Source organism: Citrus sinensis, chromosome 2, assembly GCF_022201045.2.
Source record: "Citrus sinensis cultivar Valencia sweet orange chromosome 2, DVS_A1.0, whole genome shotgun sequence".
Classification (NCBI taxonomy): domain Eukaryota; kingdom Viridiplantae; phylum Streptophyta; class Magnoliopsida; order Sapindales; family Rutaceae; genus Citrus; species Citrus sinensis.
The window spans coordinates 31,010,737-31,025,417 of NC_068557.1; the positions used below are offsets into that span (position 1 = coordinate 31,010,737).

General features: G+C 34.1%; 3 protein-coding genes across 5 annotated transcripts; 2 read left to right on the forward strand and 1 right to left on the reverse strand.

The window, feature by feature from the left end:
• Window positions 1–1,321: 1,321 nt before the first annotated feature.
• LOC102628187 (uncharacterized) lies at window positions 1,322–2,537 on the forward strand. 2 transcript variants are annotated; one of them, XM_006467552.4, is made up of 3 exons: window positions 1,322–1,678; window positions 1,774–1,920; window positions 2,038–2,537. In XM_006467552.4, exons 1-3 carry the CDS (start codon window positions 1,601–1,603, stop codon window positions 2,308–2,310), a joined length of 498 nt encoding a protein of 165 aa, XP_006467615.1. In that variant the 5' UTR covers window positions 1,322–1,600; the 3' UTR covers window positions 2,311–2,537. The 2 variants fall into 2 exon arrangements, with proteins under 2 accessions (XP_006467615.1, XP_006467616.1); XM_006467553.4 differs by having other exon boundaries at window positions 1,326–1,678; window positions 2,041–2,537.
• Window positions 2,538–7,523: 4,986 nt separating this feature from the next.
• On the forward strand, window positions 7,524–9,294 carry LOC102627894 (probable WRKY transcription factor 65). Its single transcript, XM_006467551.3, has 3 exons — window positions 7,524–7,996; window positions 8,276–8,419; window positions 8,582–9,294. The coding sequence occupies exons 1-3, from the start codon at window positions 7,845–7,847 to the stop codon at window positions 9,093–9,095; spliced, it is 810 nt and encodes a 269-aa protein (XP_006467614.1). The 5' UTR covers window positions 7,524–7,844; the 3' UTR covers window positions 9,096–9,294.
• A 1,281-nt stretch (window positions 9,295–10,575) lies between these two features.
• On the reverse strand, window positions 10,576–14,332 carry LOC102627602 (ras-related protein RABA1d). Of its 2 annotated transcripts, XM_006467550.4 has the most exons (3): window positions 14,065–14,332; window positions 13,638–13,954; window positions 10,576–11,344 (listed from the first exon to the last, which is right to left on the reverse strand). In XM_006467550.4, the coding sequence occupies exons 2-3, from the start codon at window positions 13,856–13,858 to the stop codon at window positions 10,909–10,911; spliced, it is 657 nt and encodes a 218-aa protein (XP_006467613.1). In that variant the 5' UTR covers window positions 13,859–13,954; window positions 14,065–14,332; the 3' UTR covers window positions 10,576–10,908. The 2 variants fall into 2 exon arrangements, with proteins under 2 accessions (XP_006467613.1, XP_024950603.1); XM_025094835.2 differs by having other exon boundaries at window positions 13,638–14,332.
• Between the last annotated feature and the right edge of the window lie 349 nt (window positions 14,333–14,681).

Genomic DNA, 14,681 nt, shown 5'->3' on the forward strand with positions numbered 1-14,681 from the left:
TACATACATGCAGCAAGTACGGTGCTTTTAGTTTTATCCCTGGCTTCTTCTAGCTAAGCCTAGAGGGGATGATCCAATCCTCACTGTTTAAGTCTTGATTCTAATAACTGAACCTGCAGTGACAATTTAATTGCAGGTGCTAATTCAAAATCTTATTAGAATAAGAGAAAGGTAAAAGATTTTCACCTACAGTACGTAGATGGATTTGTCGCAAGCAGATGGGTGGCTTTTGTAAAAGGGCATCATATATATGGTGGCCCCCAGAAGAGGAAAGAACGATAAAGAATAAAACAGAAGTGAGTGTCAGAGCATGTGACATCTACGGCCACTTACAGGAAGAGCAGCAACTAGGCAGCAGTCAGCAGTGTTAATCTGGCTCATATTGCCCATTGGGAGACAAATTGAAACCAAACGAGAGGCCCGTGATCGAATTCTGTCTTCAATGCCTCATCTCTACATGCTTTTGTTTTACATTATTATATATATATCTTGACTGCTGACTCAGTCTCTGATTCTCAATCACAATGAAACCACGCTAATATTCATATATACTGACTTAATTCCCACATCCCCTCCATGCGAAATTTTGAACATCATATGTGACAATTTTGACAGCCTTTTTATTTGTCCCCGTCGCTCTTGTCTGTTTTCATCATCCATACGTACAATCTACCGTGACAATACACGCACACATATATAGGGACTACTTTTTTTTTTTTTTTTTTTTTTTTTTAAGGCATCAAAATCTCCACCCTTTATTGTTGTATTTGCTGCTCAGCTCATCATTCTAAATATATATATTAATACAATTAAATATCTCTCTAATAAATTAATAAGAGTAATGATAAGGATTCCAACAACCGAGTTTCAACTTAAATCTTATAATGATATAGCATTTATTTAGTAGATAATAAAATATTTATTTTATTAATTATGAAATTCATTATTTAATAGATAAAAAACATATAATATTTAGTTATGAAATTCATTTAGTAGACTATTAAAATCCCAATAACTATTAATAAATTAATTAATTAAGCGTCCCAATTCCCATACAGATACGGTATGTTCTTTAGTTATTCAGGACACTATTATTTTGCCTTAGCAAATGGCATGGCTTTTTGCCCTGTATTAATAATATTAAAGACCATCACTATCCTGCTATATGTACTACATAGTGGGCTCTAACTAAAGCATTCATTATTGCATGCCTTCTCTTTTCAGTTCTCCTTTTCTATCATCTTTTTCTTTTCAAATTGCATAATCTGTTTTGGTTTCTTGTACTCCTTTTTTTTTGGGGGGGGGGGGGGTTTTAAATGCTTTATAATATAACCCGTACTTTAGGGGGCTTCCTATTGGAATGTGTTATAAATAAAAATAAAATAAATATCCTTCTGGTTTCCAAATCCATTTAGGACAAACGGATACACACCCTAGATTTGGCAAATCCAAGATCCCAAGACAATACATGCATCCACTAAATGCTCCCTCATTTCGCATGCTATATATAAAAGGCATACCACCAGCACCCAATGGTATCAAATCCTAATAATTAACACTTGAAGCATAAGAGAGAGAGAGAGAGAGATCAAAGAGAGAAATGGTGTCCAGACTTCAGAGGAGAAGAGCTTTGCACAGAAAGCTTCACATTCTGCGAACTCTTACCAACTCCAAATCTGTAATATATATTCACAAACTCAAGTAAATTAATTATTTTGCTTCAAGCCATTTCATTTTCGCATGTCTGACCTCTTGTTGTTTTGTTAAATTAAGGTGAAGAAAAGCTCCATCATCATGGATAGCCTGCTCTACGTTTGCAAGTTAAAACTCAAGTTGGAAGCAATCAAAAGAGAGTATTCAAACCTCATGGCTATCAAGAAAGCATACTTAGACCTAATGAAACACAATCGCGTGCCCAAGGTTTTTCTCATCATTCTTCTCTCTCTCTTTCCATGTTGCCATTTCCTCTTTCTTTCTTTTTATTTTTCTTTTTTATTTTAAATAGTTTGTGAATTTTTTGTGTTTGGAATCAATTAGCAGGAGGTGAAAGTAGAGAAGATTGGAGAAAATTTTATAGTAAGGGTGAGGTGCAACAAGGGTGAGAACAGACTGGTTTCAATATTAGAAGCGTTTGAAGAAATGGGTCTTATTGTTCGACAAGCTAGTGTTTCATGCAACTATTATTTTGCAATGGAAGCAATTGCTGTTCCACAAAATCCACAACAGGCTCTGGAAGCTAGAGATGTCGCTCAAGTTATTCTAAAGGCAACTGAAAAACAAGCTGTGGAGTGGCAACCTTCAAAAGCTTAGATTTCGATCAATTCATTTTGTTAATTGATTAATTCATGACTCAAAAGTATGTAGTTTAATTTACTTTTGTTGAAACATGTGTCATTATTAGTTTCTTGTAACAATGTACTTTAATTTCCTCTTTTTCATTTCCGAAGCCAAGAAAATGACTGAAAATGAGATGGTGTGTTGTGTAGGAATTTGATATATGTACATAATTTTACTATTGCGAGTATATCCAGCTATATAGCTTCTTTTCATTAACATACAGCAATAAAGAACTGACAAATGTCACTCTTAAAACTGGGCATAAAATTCAGGTGAAAACGATACATGTTTCTCAATTGGAAATCCTGCGTTCAATTCTATTATTTTGCATCGGTTAATCCAATAAGTAGCAGAAATAAATATTACTTATATAGGAAAAAGGAACTGAGCCTGCTCAGTGCTCTATTGTTTGTTCCCAACATCTTGTGAGCACACAGTAACTTAAATTAATAGTAATTAAGAATAGAATGAATGAATAATCTATGTAAACTTTTTCCCATTATTATTTAACCCTGGTATTCTGTTAAAGGACAAGATCAAAGAAAACAAAAGATAGCAGTAGTCATAGCCAGCCATGGCATGCACCTGCTTCGTGACATTAACCAGGCTGAATGTTTTTTTTTCCTTTTTGTCATGCTCTGTGTACATTCAATTCCATAAAACCATGTTGATGTTATCCATTTTGTTTTGTGCACAAAAAGTGAAAAAAAAATGAAGAAGATTTTTTTTTTTCCTTCAGTTATGGGTTGGATATAATATTTCAAACGTTTGGTAATGTTTCTGGTGAAAATTGGAAGAAGTCTTACCATATATATACATATATAGCTCGACAAGTTTGACTGAATCCAAGCTAAAAGTTAATAGATAAATAAATAAAATGCAATAACTCGTGCTCCTCATTACCCAAAAAGCACTAAGATCCAAACGATGAAATAAAAGCCATCCATAATCGATTCGGTGATAATTATGAACAAAATCTGATGACAACTTACATTACACAAATGCTGCAGCATCTTGCAAGTACCAACAAAGTACTAAATTACAATTTGAAGTAGGTTAATTAAATGACAAGTGGATTTGGATATAATAATCAAAAGGATCCTACGTCCTTCAATTACAATTGAAAGTCTACATTAGACGTCATGATCACCTTGACCGCCCATTATTAGTTTAACCGCAGATGTTATCCATTAGATTCATTCTCGGATAAGGATATGATGGATATTAATTATGGCCTTACGAGGATCACTACGCACCAACTACGGTCATATTAAACTTTTACCAAGCCCAAAGAATATTCTCATATACTCTCGTACATTGCATTACCACTACAAAATTCTTGCGGTGCGGCTAATTATAACAAATTAATAGACATATTATAACAATTTTGTAATCACAGTTGCACCAAACAAAATGGTCCTTCAAGTCATTGGAACGGCCGAACAGTCATTCAAAATAAAAAAGGAAACTTAAAAAAAAAAAAAGAGAGAGAGAGAGAATGACGTACACTTTGAATGGTAAAATAACATAAAAATCACACCATAAATGGAAGAGCAAATTTTATTTTTTAAAAAGCAAATAGATAAATTTCAATTTCTAGAGGGTTGGGATAATCAATTTTTGTACCAAGAAGTCACAAAAACTTAAATGGTAAAAGTAAATTATATGATGAAAATTGATGTCATTATATTATATATATATATATATTTCTTATTGGTTTAATGGTTACTTTCACTGTTTTTGACTTTTATGAATAAACGATATCTAACCATTTAATTTAATTAGAATATCTTTGCTTCCTCAAATTGACCAAATGAAAACATCATCTCCCAATAAGTGCCTTTTCACTTTCTTCCTTCATTTCTCTAACAACTTCGTTCAGCTCGTCGTCTGCAGTTGAGACATCCGAAATAATCTTTTTTTTTTTTAAAAAAAAAAGCACAAAAATGGGAATATATAATTCAGCAATTGCAAGTAATTAAGACTAAAAGCAGAAGCAAAGAAATTAACTTTGTGAAAATCTTGGGGATATGCTTGGGAAATTAAGGTGGCATTTGTTTTTTAACTTAATGACTTAAAGTGACTTAACTTAATTAATTAAGTTAATTAGAGGTGTTTGTTTTTATAATTTAATGGGACTTTTTAGATAATTTTGACTTAATAAAATAATCTAATTTTTTTGACTTTTTACTTAATGGAGAAATTTGAATTAAGTCAATTACTTACTAATGTAAAAAATATCCATGTTTTATAATTTATTTTTCATGTTTATCCCAAAAGTCACCCATAGACATTTACCCCACATAAAAATATCCATGTTTTTTCTTTCTTATATTATATATGATAAAATTTAAAATTTATGGTATTTATATATTAAAATTCCAAAATAATTATGTATTCACTTGAATATAATTTTACTTATAAATGTTAAAATATTGTGGTAGTTAATATATTATTTATTTGACATTCAAATTTAATAAGGATACAAATGTAAAAGTACATATTTTCAACTTTTTCAGTTGAAAAAAACAAACAACTTAATACTTATTTTTCGAGATTCAGACGAAAAAACAAACATATTATTCAGATTCAGACATTCAGATCTATTCAGAATTCAGACTAATTCAAGTCTATTCAGATTTCAGACAAAAAAAACAAACGCCACCTAAATTAACAAATTAATGCAACAAACTGAAGCAAATTATATATATCCACCTCGACCTCGAGCCCGCCCCATGGATTGGTCATAGCATAATACACGGACCATGACAACATGTGAATTACATTCCATTGGGTGCTGGCTGGGATCGAATGCTTAAAAGTTAATCTCATATATATCTTCAGAACAGATGATGTTCAAACTGCTAATCGAACATGTGCATTTAGAATACTTTGAGTAAGTTGGAAAAACGTTAACCAGCACGATCATGTTTCGTGTAGGAAAAGCATATGTAGTCTTAATTATATTTGAAGGATTTACACGAGACTATTAATTTATAAAAATAATAATAATAATAAGGATAATATTCTGAAATTAAGGCGAAGTTGTGAGGAACTTTGTGATCATTGAAAATGTAGTATATATTCAAATAAAAATTATAATTGACTAATTAGAGAGAAAGAGAGAGCATGAAAGATGCCGTAGGTGAGGGAAGTCAGAGGTGGGAACAAATAATTAATCACGGGATTATTTAACTATTTTCTATTATTTTATTAGTAAAAGTCATTCATGTCTCAAGTATAATAAATAGAAAAAAAAAAAAGGCCCAGTTGTAGAAAAAATAATGAATCTGTCACATTGCTTCACGCATCAAGAAACTCTAGAAGATCATTAATTTTCATATTATTTATCCAAGAAAAAAGAGATATCCAATTGGCCACTTTTCATCGCTTTCCCACTTTTGAGAGACAAAAAGATAGCCACCCGTTACTGACTTAGTCAAATTTGCCTAGATATATATATATATATATATATGACATACAACTAATCTAAAACCACATGTCGCGTTTTAATAAATGTGGATTCTAGTCGTAAATATTTTTATTTTTTAATTTTGGGTATATATCAAATCATCATTAATCCTGTTAATGGCATCAAGATTTTAGATTCTTTCTTTTTCTTTTTAACTGATCTATCGATCGTTTTTGTATTTTAATGCAAGTTCAAACGTTTCTTTCGTGATCATATAAATGTTCAATGAATCCACACCATTGATAGCAAATTAACTTGTTTCTTTGTCTCTTTTGTTTTTGCCACTTCTGAGATCCCAAAACGAGTTGGATTCCAATTATTTCTCTCAAATATCAAATATCTAATATATGGTACTATGATGGCATAATAATATAATCCACAACCAACAAATGATGGGCGATGATATCATGGTGATGATTTTTCTTTTAATATAAAAATATAAAAATATAAATTTTTAATCAATAAGATATTATTGTGATTCTTATTTCAAGTCTTTATTTAACCTGCATATGTCACTCTATCTGCAGACAAAACGTAGCGCATACCAATTCTTAATAACAATCTCAACATATAACCCTAATTTCAGAGAATAAAAGCTGTGAGGAGGATGCATAAGTTGATGAGCTCATCATCGTAAAATTGTTTTATTTACAAGTAATTAAATTAATGGATAGCTTCTCTTTCATTTGCTAGTGTAAGGGCCATATTAAAATCAAACATTGCTTTCAATTCACGAAGAGAGAGTCATGACTTTTTTATTTTAAGAGGTACTGTTAATAGATGATAAGGGCACTCCAAAATTAAATATTGGACTTCATTGTCATCTAGTTTCCAGCCTGTGGGTAAATATATAGAATGAATTCAGAATTGATTTTTGCCAGGGATTTTTTTTAATAAATTAAGATATATATTTTAATTGGATAAAAAAATTCCTTGAATTAATCAATATTATCCCCTATTTGTATGACATATCGCAATGGAAATTAAGGGGGAAAAAAAAAGATTGTAATATGGGAATGCCCAATTCAATCTTTTTTATTTCTTGCCCCTCATGGAATTCAAGGTAGAGTGTCCGACTAAATAAAATTAGTTAACAAACACTAAAACAAGCCTTTGGGAAGATCGTATCATAAGACATAAACATGAGTACATGACGAAATAATAAGAAAAAAATGATTTTTTTTCCTGTTTTTTAAAAGATAAGAACGTATATGTTATAATTTCTTTAATATCCAAATACAATTTTTCTTCTTTTTTTTTCTATTTCTATCGAGAAATCTTACCTGTTATTTGCATTATAATAAAAATTAATTAATTTAATAATAATGTTTCAATTATTGTATGAAAGAAAACGTTAATTTATCTTGAAAAGATGCTCGTTAGGACTCAATTACAGAAGATAGATAGAATATAAAAGGTAAGAAAACACAACTTTCAAACCAAATAACCAATAAATCCCTTAAAGGGAGGAAATGAAGCTTGCTAAAGGAAAACCAACACATATTTGTAGTGTATATATATTGAGAGAGGAGATGAGAGGGCGGCATGATCGAGCAATTGAGTAGTTGAGGAAGGTATCCAATATATATAAACAAAAAATTGTGTGGAGAAGTGGGAGCTTGGAACTCAATCAGTGGGCTATAAAAAGAAATTAGAAATTAATCTAAGAAGAAAAAAAAAGAAAGAGGGGGGAAGGGGGGGGGTTGCTTTCAAGTAGTTTAATTAATAATTTTATGAGGGATTATATATATCACATTTGCTTGCACGTCCTTCATAAAATAATATCAAAATTAAACTATAATACCCTGAAACCAATCTGTCAACATGAGTACTCCCACATTTTTAAAGCACCCCCATTTTCCATTTCTTCTTCCGCTCATCATCAAACATTAATCTCCGCCACGTTCCCCTTTCTCTCTCTATCACTCTTTTTAATTATACACACACATATATATATATATAATTTAGGATACATAGGACGTCGCCGGGCGGCGATCAACGTTGAAGATAAGTATAGAGTAGAGGGGTTTCAGGTATGGACGGCAGGTTCAACAGCAACAGCAACCCATTTACTGGTGAGCAAGAAGAAAATGATACGACGCCGGAGAACAGCTCCGAATCCCCACCTTCTTCTTCCACTTATAACGACATGATGAAGATGACCTCTACTTCTTCCCCTAAGAAAAGGTTAGTTAACTCTCTATTATTGTTATAATTGAAAAAAAGAAAAGAAAAAGTAATTGTCCCATAAAACAAACCTACTCTAACCATGAACATATGTAAGTAATTGTAACTTGTACTACGTAATAATAATGTGTATCAGTACGGTTGGTTAATGAGTACCCGATCGATTTTTCTAATTTTAGATGAATATTTATTATGAATATGCAGTTTTGTTTACTTATGTATATATAAAATAAAATAAAAAAAATGAAATTAATTAAGTGGGGATTTGATGATGAGCAGGCGAGCTATGCAGAAGAGAGTAATATCAGTGCCAATCAAGGAGGTGGAGGGATCAAGACTGAAAGGGGAGAGCGCCCCACCCTCCGATTCCTGGGCTTGGCGAAAATACGGCCAGAAACCCATCAAAGGCTCTCCTTATCCGAGGTCTGTACTCACCACCGATCACTATCTCTACCTCCAACGTTCGTTCAATTTCTCATTATGTATTCCCAGCGTTAGCGTACAAGCAAACCAAATTAATTACACTCAAAACTAAACAACAACATAAATAAATAAATAAATAATTGGATTTTACAAAATTTGCAGAGGATATTACAGATGTAGCAGCTCGAAAGGCTGCCCGGCAAGAAAACAAGTGGAGCGAAGCAGCGTGGACCCCAGCATGCTACTCATCACCTATTCTTGTGAACACAACCACCCTTGGCCTCTTCCTTCTACTTCTAGAAACCACCACCACCACCACCACAATTCTAAAGCCGCCAAGCCCGACCGCGACCCCGAGCCAGAGCCCGAACCCGAACCCGAGCCCGAGCCGGAACACGAAGAGAAGTTTACGGATCTTGCTGATCATGATAACGCGCTCATGACGACGAGTGCGGATGAATTCACGTGGTTCGGGGAAATGGAAACGACAACCTCCACCATCCTGGAGAGCCCCATTTTTGCCGATAGGAGTCAATCCGATTGTGACAGCCTGTCCATGTTCTTCCCAATGAGGGAAGAGGACGAGTCCCTGTTCGCCGATCTCGGCGAATTGCCGGAGTGTTCCATGGTGTTTCGCCGCCACAGAAATCTGGGACCAGAGGTACAGATCTGTTGACACGTGTCCATTCTTAATTTAATACTACTCATCGGTGTGCGTATCGTGCGCTATGAGATAGATAACAACAGGACAACAAAAAAGAAAAAATCAAAACCATTTTTTTTTTTTTAATTCGCCTTTTCGAGTTTTTGATTTTATTATTTTCCTTTGGCTTTGATTTCAGTGTAGTTATTGAATAAAAATAAATTCGCCATTCTGTCGTGATCTTGCCGTAGTTAGCATCGTAGCCGTCCGCTTCGTGTCCCCATTGCCAACTTGTTAATTGTCTGCTTTAATTTGGCCTTTGAATATTTGATTAAGCAACAAACCACTTGCCGTGGCGGATGAACTTACTGTTTTGTTTTTTTTTTTTTAAATCAAAATTGGCTGGCTACATGAAAAAATATTAATTAATGACATTTTTATTTATATTCTTTTTATTTGAACAAAATATGAAATGTATATGAAAAATCTAATAAAATGGAAATTGTATCATTGTACCGTGTAAAATGAGTCAGAGTAATGCTACTCTTAAAAAATATTTTGAATTAAAATTTGTCATTTTTCAATTTGAAAATGAATATATATTTTTAATTTTTAATTACATTTACATCATTATAGATATGAAATAATATTTATTTGAGATGGTGATCCTCTTCTGCCTAGCAATTTCTTACCTCGTGTAATTGAAGATGGAAGGTTCTATGCTAGCGATAGTTTGATTGGATGTGAAACAAATGACTTGCCGGCCAATCCCAATCCCAATCCCACAAAAGTCAAATGAATCGAAAAAGTTTGACTTTTAGGTGTTAATATAGCTGGAAATTATTCCACTGGATTGCACCTCCACAAAATCAGGCGGCATTACTATTCAAAATCAGGCGGCATATTTAATATGTGATGTATTGAAAAATGAGAGCGGGAGCACATGATACACATATTTCTTTGATAATATAATAATTATATTCGTTCATCTTTATCTTCTTTTCCCTGTATCTTGGCTTAACCAGCTAAGAAAATTAGTATTAAAATACAGAGAGTGGTTAGCGAGGAGATATATTAATGATTAAGCTTTTCAATTATTGGTCAGTGCAATATATTATTAATCACAAGAAAAGAAAAAGTCCAATTGTCTTCTTTCTTATCCATTATTGCATAGGACAGAAGGAATACATAAATTGAGTATAGTGCCAGCTAAATCATCCTGGCCTACCGTTACTGAAAGCAACTGCGTCAGCTTCGTGTTAACCTCTTCGTTAGTGAAATAATTAAGAAGTGCAACAGAGATCAGTGACAGATTTCATTTTCATTAATATGTTCATGAAATTGGGTGAGAAGTTTTTAGGCGCTTCCAGTCCCCGTTAGATTTTCACTTTATGATCTCTTCTTAATCTTTTTAAACAAAAATAAATACAATTTGTTTACCAACCTTGCACATCATTTAATCACAGGCCGTGCACAGCTTCAATCTTGCAAAAGAGAAACAAAGTTGGCGACACTTGCTTAATCATGTTCTTAATGAAAAATAGGATGCACAATACTGAAATAGGATTCTAGATGCGAACAAGAATCTCTCGATAAACAATTTCTCAGTGCAAATTTGTTCCCACTCAATACCTAAGTATGTAATTCATTGTTCCTACATAAACTCCTAGTCAGCCAGCCAAAAACAAGAGTCACCGGGAAAAATTTTGAATCTGAAAGAGAAATTAATCACCGCCTATCTCCTACTGTAGGCCACTTTTCAGAAAATTTTACACAATAACGGAGAAGAGAAAACAGACAGAGCCTAACATATAGCCGCTTCGTCCGTTAAAAATATATCAACCCACTATGTTGAGCAGCAGCCACCTTTCTTCACAGCAGACACATCTTTACTGACATCAATTTTCTCTCCTTTGGAAGGTACAGCAGAATTTCCTCCATCCTCACCTGTCTCCATGGCCTTCTTGCTCACAATACGGTAGATTTGAGTCAGCACTTCAGCAAATGCATTGTCCACATTAGTAGCCTCCAGAGCAGAAGTTTCCATGAAGAAGAGAGATTCCTTCTCAGCAAATGATTTCCCGTCCTCCGTTGAGACAGCCACCAGGTGACGGAGATCCGATTTATTACCAATGAGCATAACCACAATGTTGGGATCTGTGTGATCCCTCAACTCCCTTAACCACCTTTCCACATTTTCAAATGTGGAATGCCGAGTGACGTCATACACTAGAAGTGCCCCGACAGCTCCTCGGTAGTATGCACTGGTTATGGCACGGTACCTATGAAGTCAAAGAGATTAGCTCATGACAAAGACAACAGACACAATCAGCCTCTGATTTCAAGGCAATGTAAACTTGAACGCAATAGGAGAACTTTTATGAAAATAAGACACAAAAGGAGAAGTTCATGGATAGGGAAGACAATTCTGTAAACTCAGAAGGACATTGCTATTTACTTAACCAGTGATGTAGTTTACAGAAAAACTAATTTACGGGATTTGATAATGCTATCTGTAGTTCTGATAGGCACAATGGAATTTGCAATTCTGTAAACTCTGTAATCCTCATGCATGGGATTCTCATCTATGAACAACTAATGAGAATCCCATCAAAATTCTACATCACACTAAGTGCATCGAAAGGGCTTATGTTTCAAAGTGTAAAGGTACTGAATATGTTATAATGCATCGAAAGGGCTTATGTTACACAGGGAAGCAATTACAGGATCTGATAATGCCATCTTTAGTTTATGAACAGTTTTTAGTTTTAGGGTTCTATTTGGTGTAAGGTAAAACTTGTAGGTTTTTCATCCGATAATGCCTTGCTGGAAACTCTGGCAAGGTATAAAAGAGGATAGTCATTACGTTGAAAGGTATTTTTTGAGGAATTTGGTACCCATGTGGTTTGTGGAGAGTGTTTAGATTGTGAAAACAGCTGAAATTTAGATTGTCGGATACATGTCTAAGGGTAACATGGACATGGCAAAAAACATGTTAAGTAGCACATATATGAAAGCATGATCTGGCTTTCAATCAAGCAATAACGCATACAGAAGACTAATCATATATACTGGGGCAATAATAATATATTACGCATATATTTGATTTGCAATTGAACGCACAAGAATAATCTTCACTACGTTAGGCATGAAAACTACCATCAGAAATCACACCAATAATCTATACCAGATTAAGCATGTATCCGACTCACAATTGAAAACCGTCACTAGAAACACTACATGCATTTGCCCATACTGTTGCATGTGTAGCAAGGAAATTAGTACATATATACTGTAACATTAGTGAGCAATGTTGGACATCATGATTCAAAACTTCTTGGTGACACTGCATATCACTTCAAAATTTGCAATTTACTAGCATTCTTCTTGTCCTCCTAATCATTTAAATATTCAGGAAAATGAAGCAAGGACCACGGACAAATTGTATAGCAAAAAAGAAAGTTGCTGAATAATTTTTCATTAATCCTCTATGACTGAACAAAAAATGCTAACACCAACAAGAACTTTTAAGAATCTAGTGGCAGTAAGCAACACATTCCCTTCCAGGCTTCCACATGACAAGCTGACCAATGTCTTGGGCTGCATTCCTTGTGCAAGTGACATAAAGCAGTGATGTTATCATTAACCATGAAACTGCACCTCTTTTGAGAGTCCAAAAGCCCAAATTCTAATGAAGTCTTTTTTTATTCCCCCAAGTTCAGGGGTGGAGGGGAACCTCAAAATTAAGCTAATGCGGCCAATTTAGCTTTCCATTTCACAAACAATTAAAAAATAGTATGAACTTGAAACGAAGCATTGACATTAGGTAATACTGCATTCAATATTCCAAGTGACAAACGTATAATGCATGGAAGCATACTTGTTTGAACTAGAACAAAGCTATACATAAACAAGAATGCAACTTCAACTAAAAGTCACGAGTCAAGTTCCCAAACATTATCAACAAAAATCAGCCTCCTAATGAAGGATGGAAAAGGTATAACAAATGCAATCCTGCTTTGCATAGATTTGGTCACATCTGTCTAATACAAAGCAAGATTACAATTCCCAAACACAAAGCTTGAATCTCACTTCATATTTAACTAATCAGCAAGGTAACAAAACAAACCAAAGCACAGATCCACACAACGGACTCAACAACTCAACAAGTCCGATTGGATAAATATCACTCAATACAAACCTCTCGAATCAGCAAAAAAACAAAAACGTCTCCATAAACACAAGCATAACATCTAAGATTAGATTTATTTACAATTCTTACATATGTCGAGCACAACATAACCTCAAATTTTCTTGTCCATTCCTTACGACAATCTTCTAGAGAACACCCGAAGGCAAAGAATCACGGAAACCAAAACATCACAATCCAAAAGATCTTAACAAAATATACATCCCTCACTTTTCTCAGCATCCAAACAGCCCAAGAAAGCTCAAGAAAACATACAGCACCCAGATCACAGAACATAAATATATGACAAAACATCCGAACACCCAGATCACAAAAAGCAGAATTACAGTGGGGGGGAAAAGAAAATCAACAAGTAAAGAACAAACCTTTCTTGGCCGGCGGTGTCCCAAATCTGAGCTTTGATGACTTTGCCATCGACATTCAAGCTACGAGTAGCGAACTCAACACCTATTGTGGACTTAGACTCGAGACTAAACTCGTTCCTAGTGAACCTAGAAAGCAAATTGGACTTGCCGACACCGGAGTCACCGATCAAAACCACCTTAAAAAGATAATCATAGTCATCTTCAGCTCTGTATCCAGCCATAGCTATTGCAATTTTATATCTTCACACTCTCTTGGACTATTCTCTTCTTGTTTTGAGTCTTTGAGAGAGAGTTTTAAATTTAATAGATCTGCGTGACTGCCTCAAAAAAAAAAAAAAAAAAAGTAAAAAAGGTGAAAACTTGCGCTGTGTGTGAATGAATAATAAAAACTTTTTTTTTTTGTTACGAAATGTTGTGAGACCACTACCACCACTCCGAACCGTATGTCTGCTTCGCTGGACTCCAAAGTGAAAATTAGGAGAAAGTGGGAGGAATGAGGATGTCTTTTCGGGTTTGGGGAGCTTTGAAATGACTCTTGTGGGCATTTGATTTCATTCTCTCTCTCTCACTCTCTCTCTCATTTCTTTGGTTCAAGGGTATAGCTGTCTTTGGACATTCTAAGATTATGATTTATGTCAATTTTCGGTGGTCTCTTGGAGGCTGTGAATTGTGATGATAATAGACATGGATTTTGGACACGACACTGGTAGAAGAGGCTAAGAGCTAGGAGGAAATTTAGAGTAAAGTTGAAGATTGAAGGTGTTTTATTTTATTTTATTTTATTTTTAAAAAAAAATCATCAAATATAGAAGAATCTTGATAAATTTATCTTTTGGCCTCTATTACAAAATCTATCCCCTCCAATAGTCTTCTTCTTGCTCAAATTTGGATACCAAATATGCACTCACCTTAACTGCTAGTGAAAAATTTTCTCAAAGATTCGGACATTTCTTGGGGACAACGTTTAAAATGTAGCCGTTTACCACAAATGACAAATGTTTCTATAAGTAGTTAACTTTTTGTGCTTATCTCTCTCTTGAATGT

Bases quoted from the DNA above. Each gene is read 5' to 3' on its own strand.
- LOC102627602 (XM_006467550.4), bottom strand. From the start codon at position 13,858: ATGGCTGGATACAGAGCTGAAGATGACTATGATTATCTTTTTAAGGTG. The intron at 11,345-13,637 runs GTTTGTTCTTTA...TTGACTTCATAG, and splicing joins GACACCGCCGGCCAAGAAAG to GTACCGTGCCATAACCAGTG.
- LOC102627894 (XM_006467551.3), top strand. From the start codon at position 7,845: ATGGACGGCAGGTTCAACAGCAACAGCAACCCATTTACTGGTGAGCAA. The intron at 7,997-8,275 runs GTTAGTTAACTC...GATGATGAGCAG, and splicing joins ACTTCTTCCCCTAAGAAAAG to GCGAGCTATGCAGAAGAGAG. The intron at 8,420-8,581 runs GTCTGTACTCAC...CAAAATTTGCAG, and splicing joins AAAGGCTCTCCTTATCCGAG to AGGATATTACAGATGTAGCA.
- LOC102628187 (XM_006467552.4), top strand. From the start codon at position 1,601: ATGGTGTCCAGACTTCAGAGGAGAAGAGCTTTGCACAGAAAGCTTCAC. The intron at 1,679-1,773 runs GTAATATATATT...TGTTAAATTAAG, and splicing joins CTCTTACCAACTCCAAATCT to GTGAAGAAAAGCTCCATCAT. The intron at 1,921-2,037 runs GTTTTTCTCATC...GGAATCAATTAG, and splicing joins AACACAATCGCGTGCCCAAG to CAGGAGGTGAAAGTAGAGAA.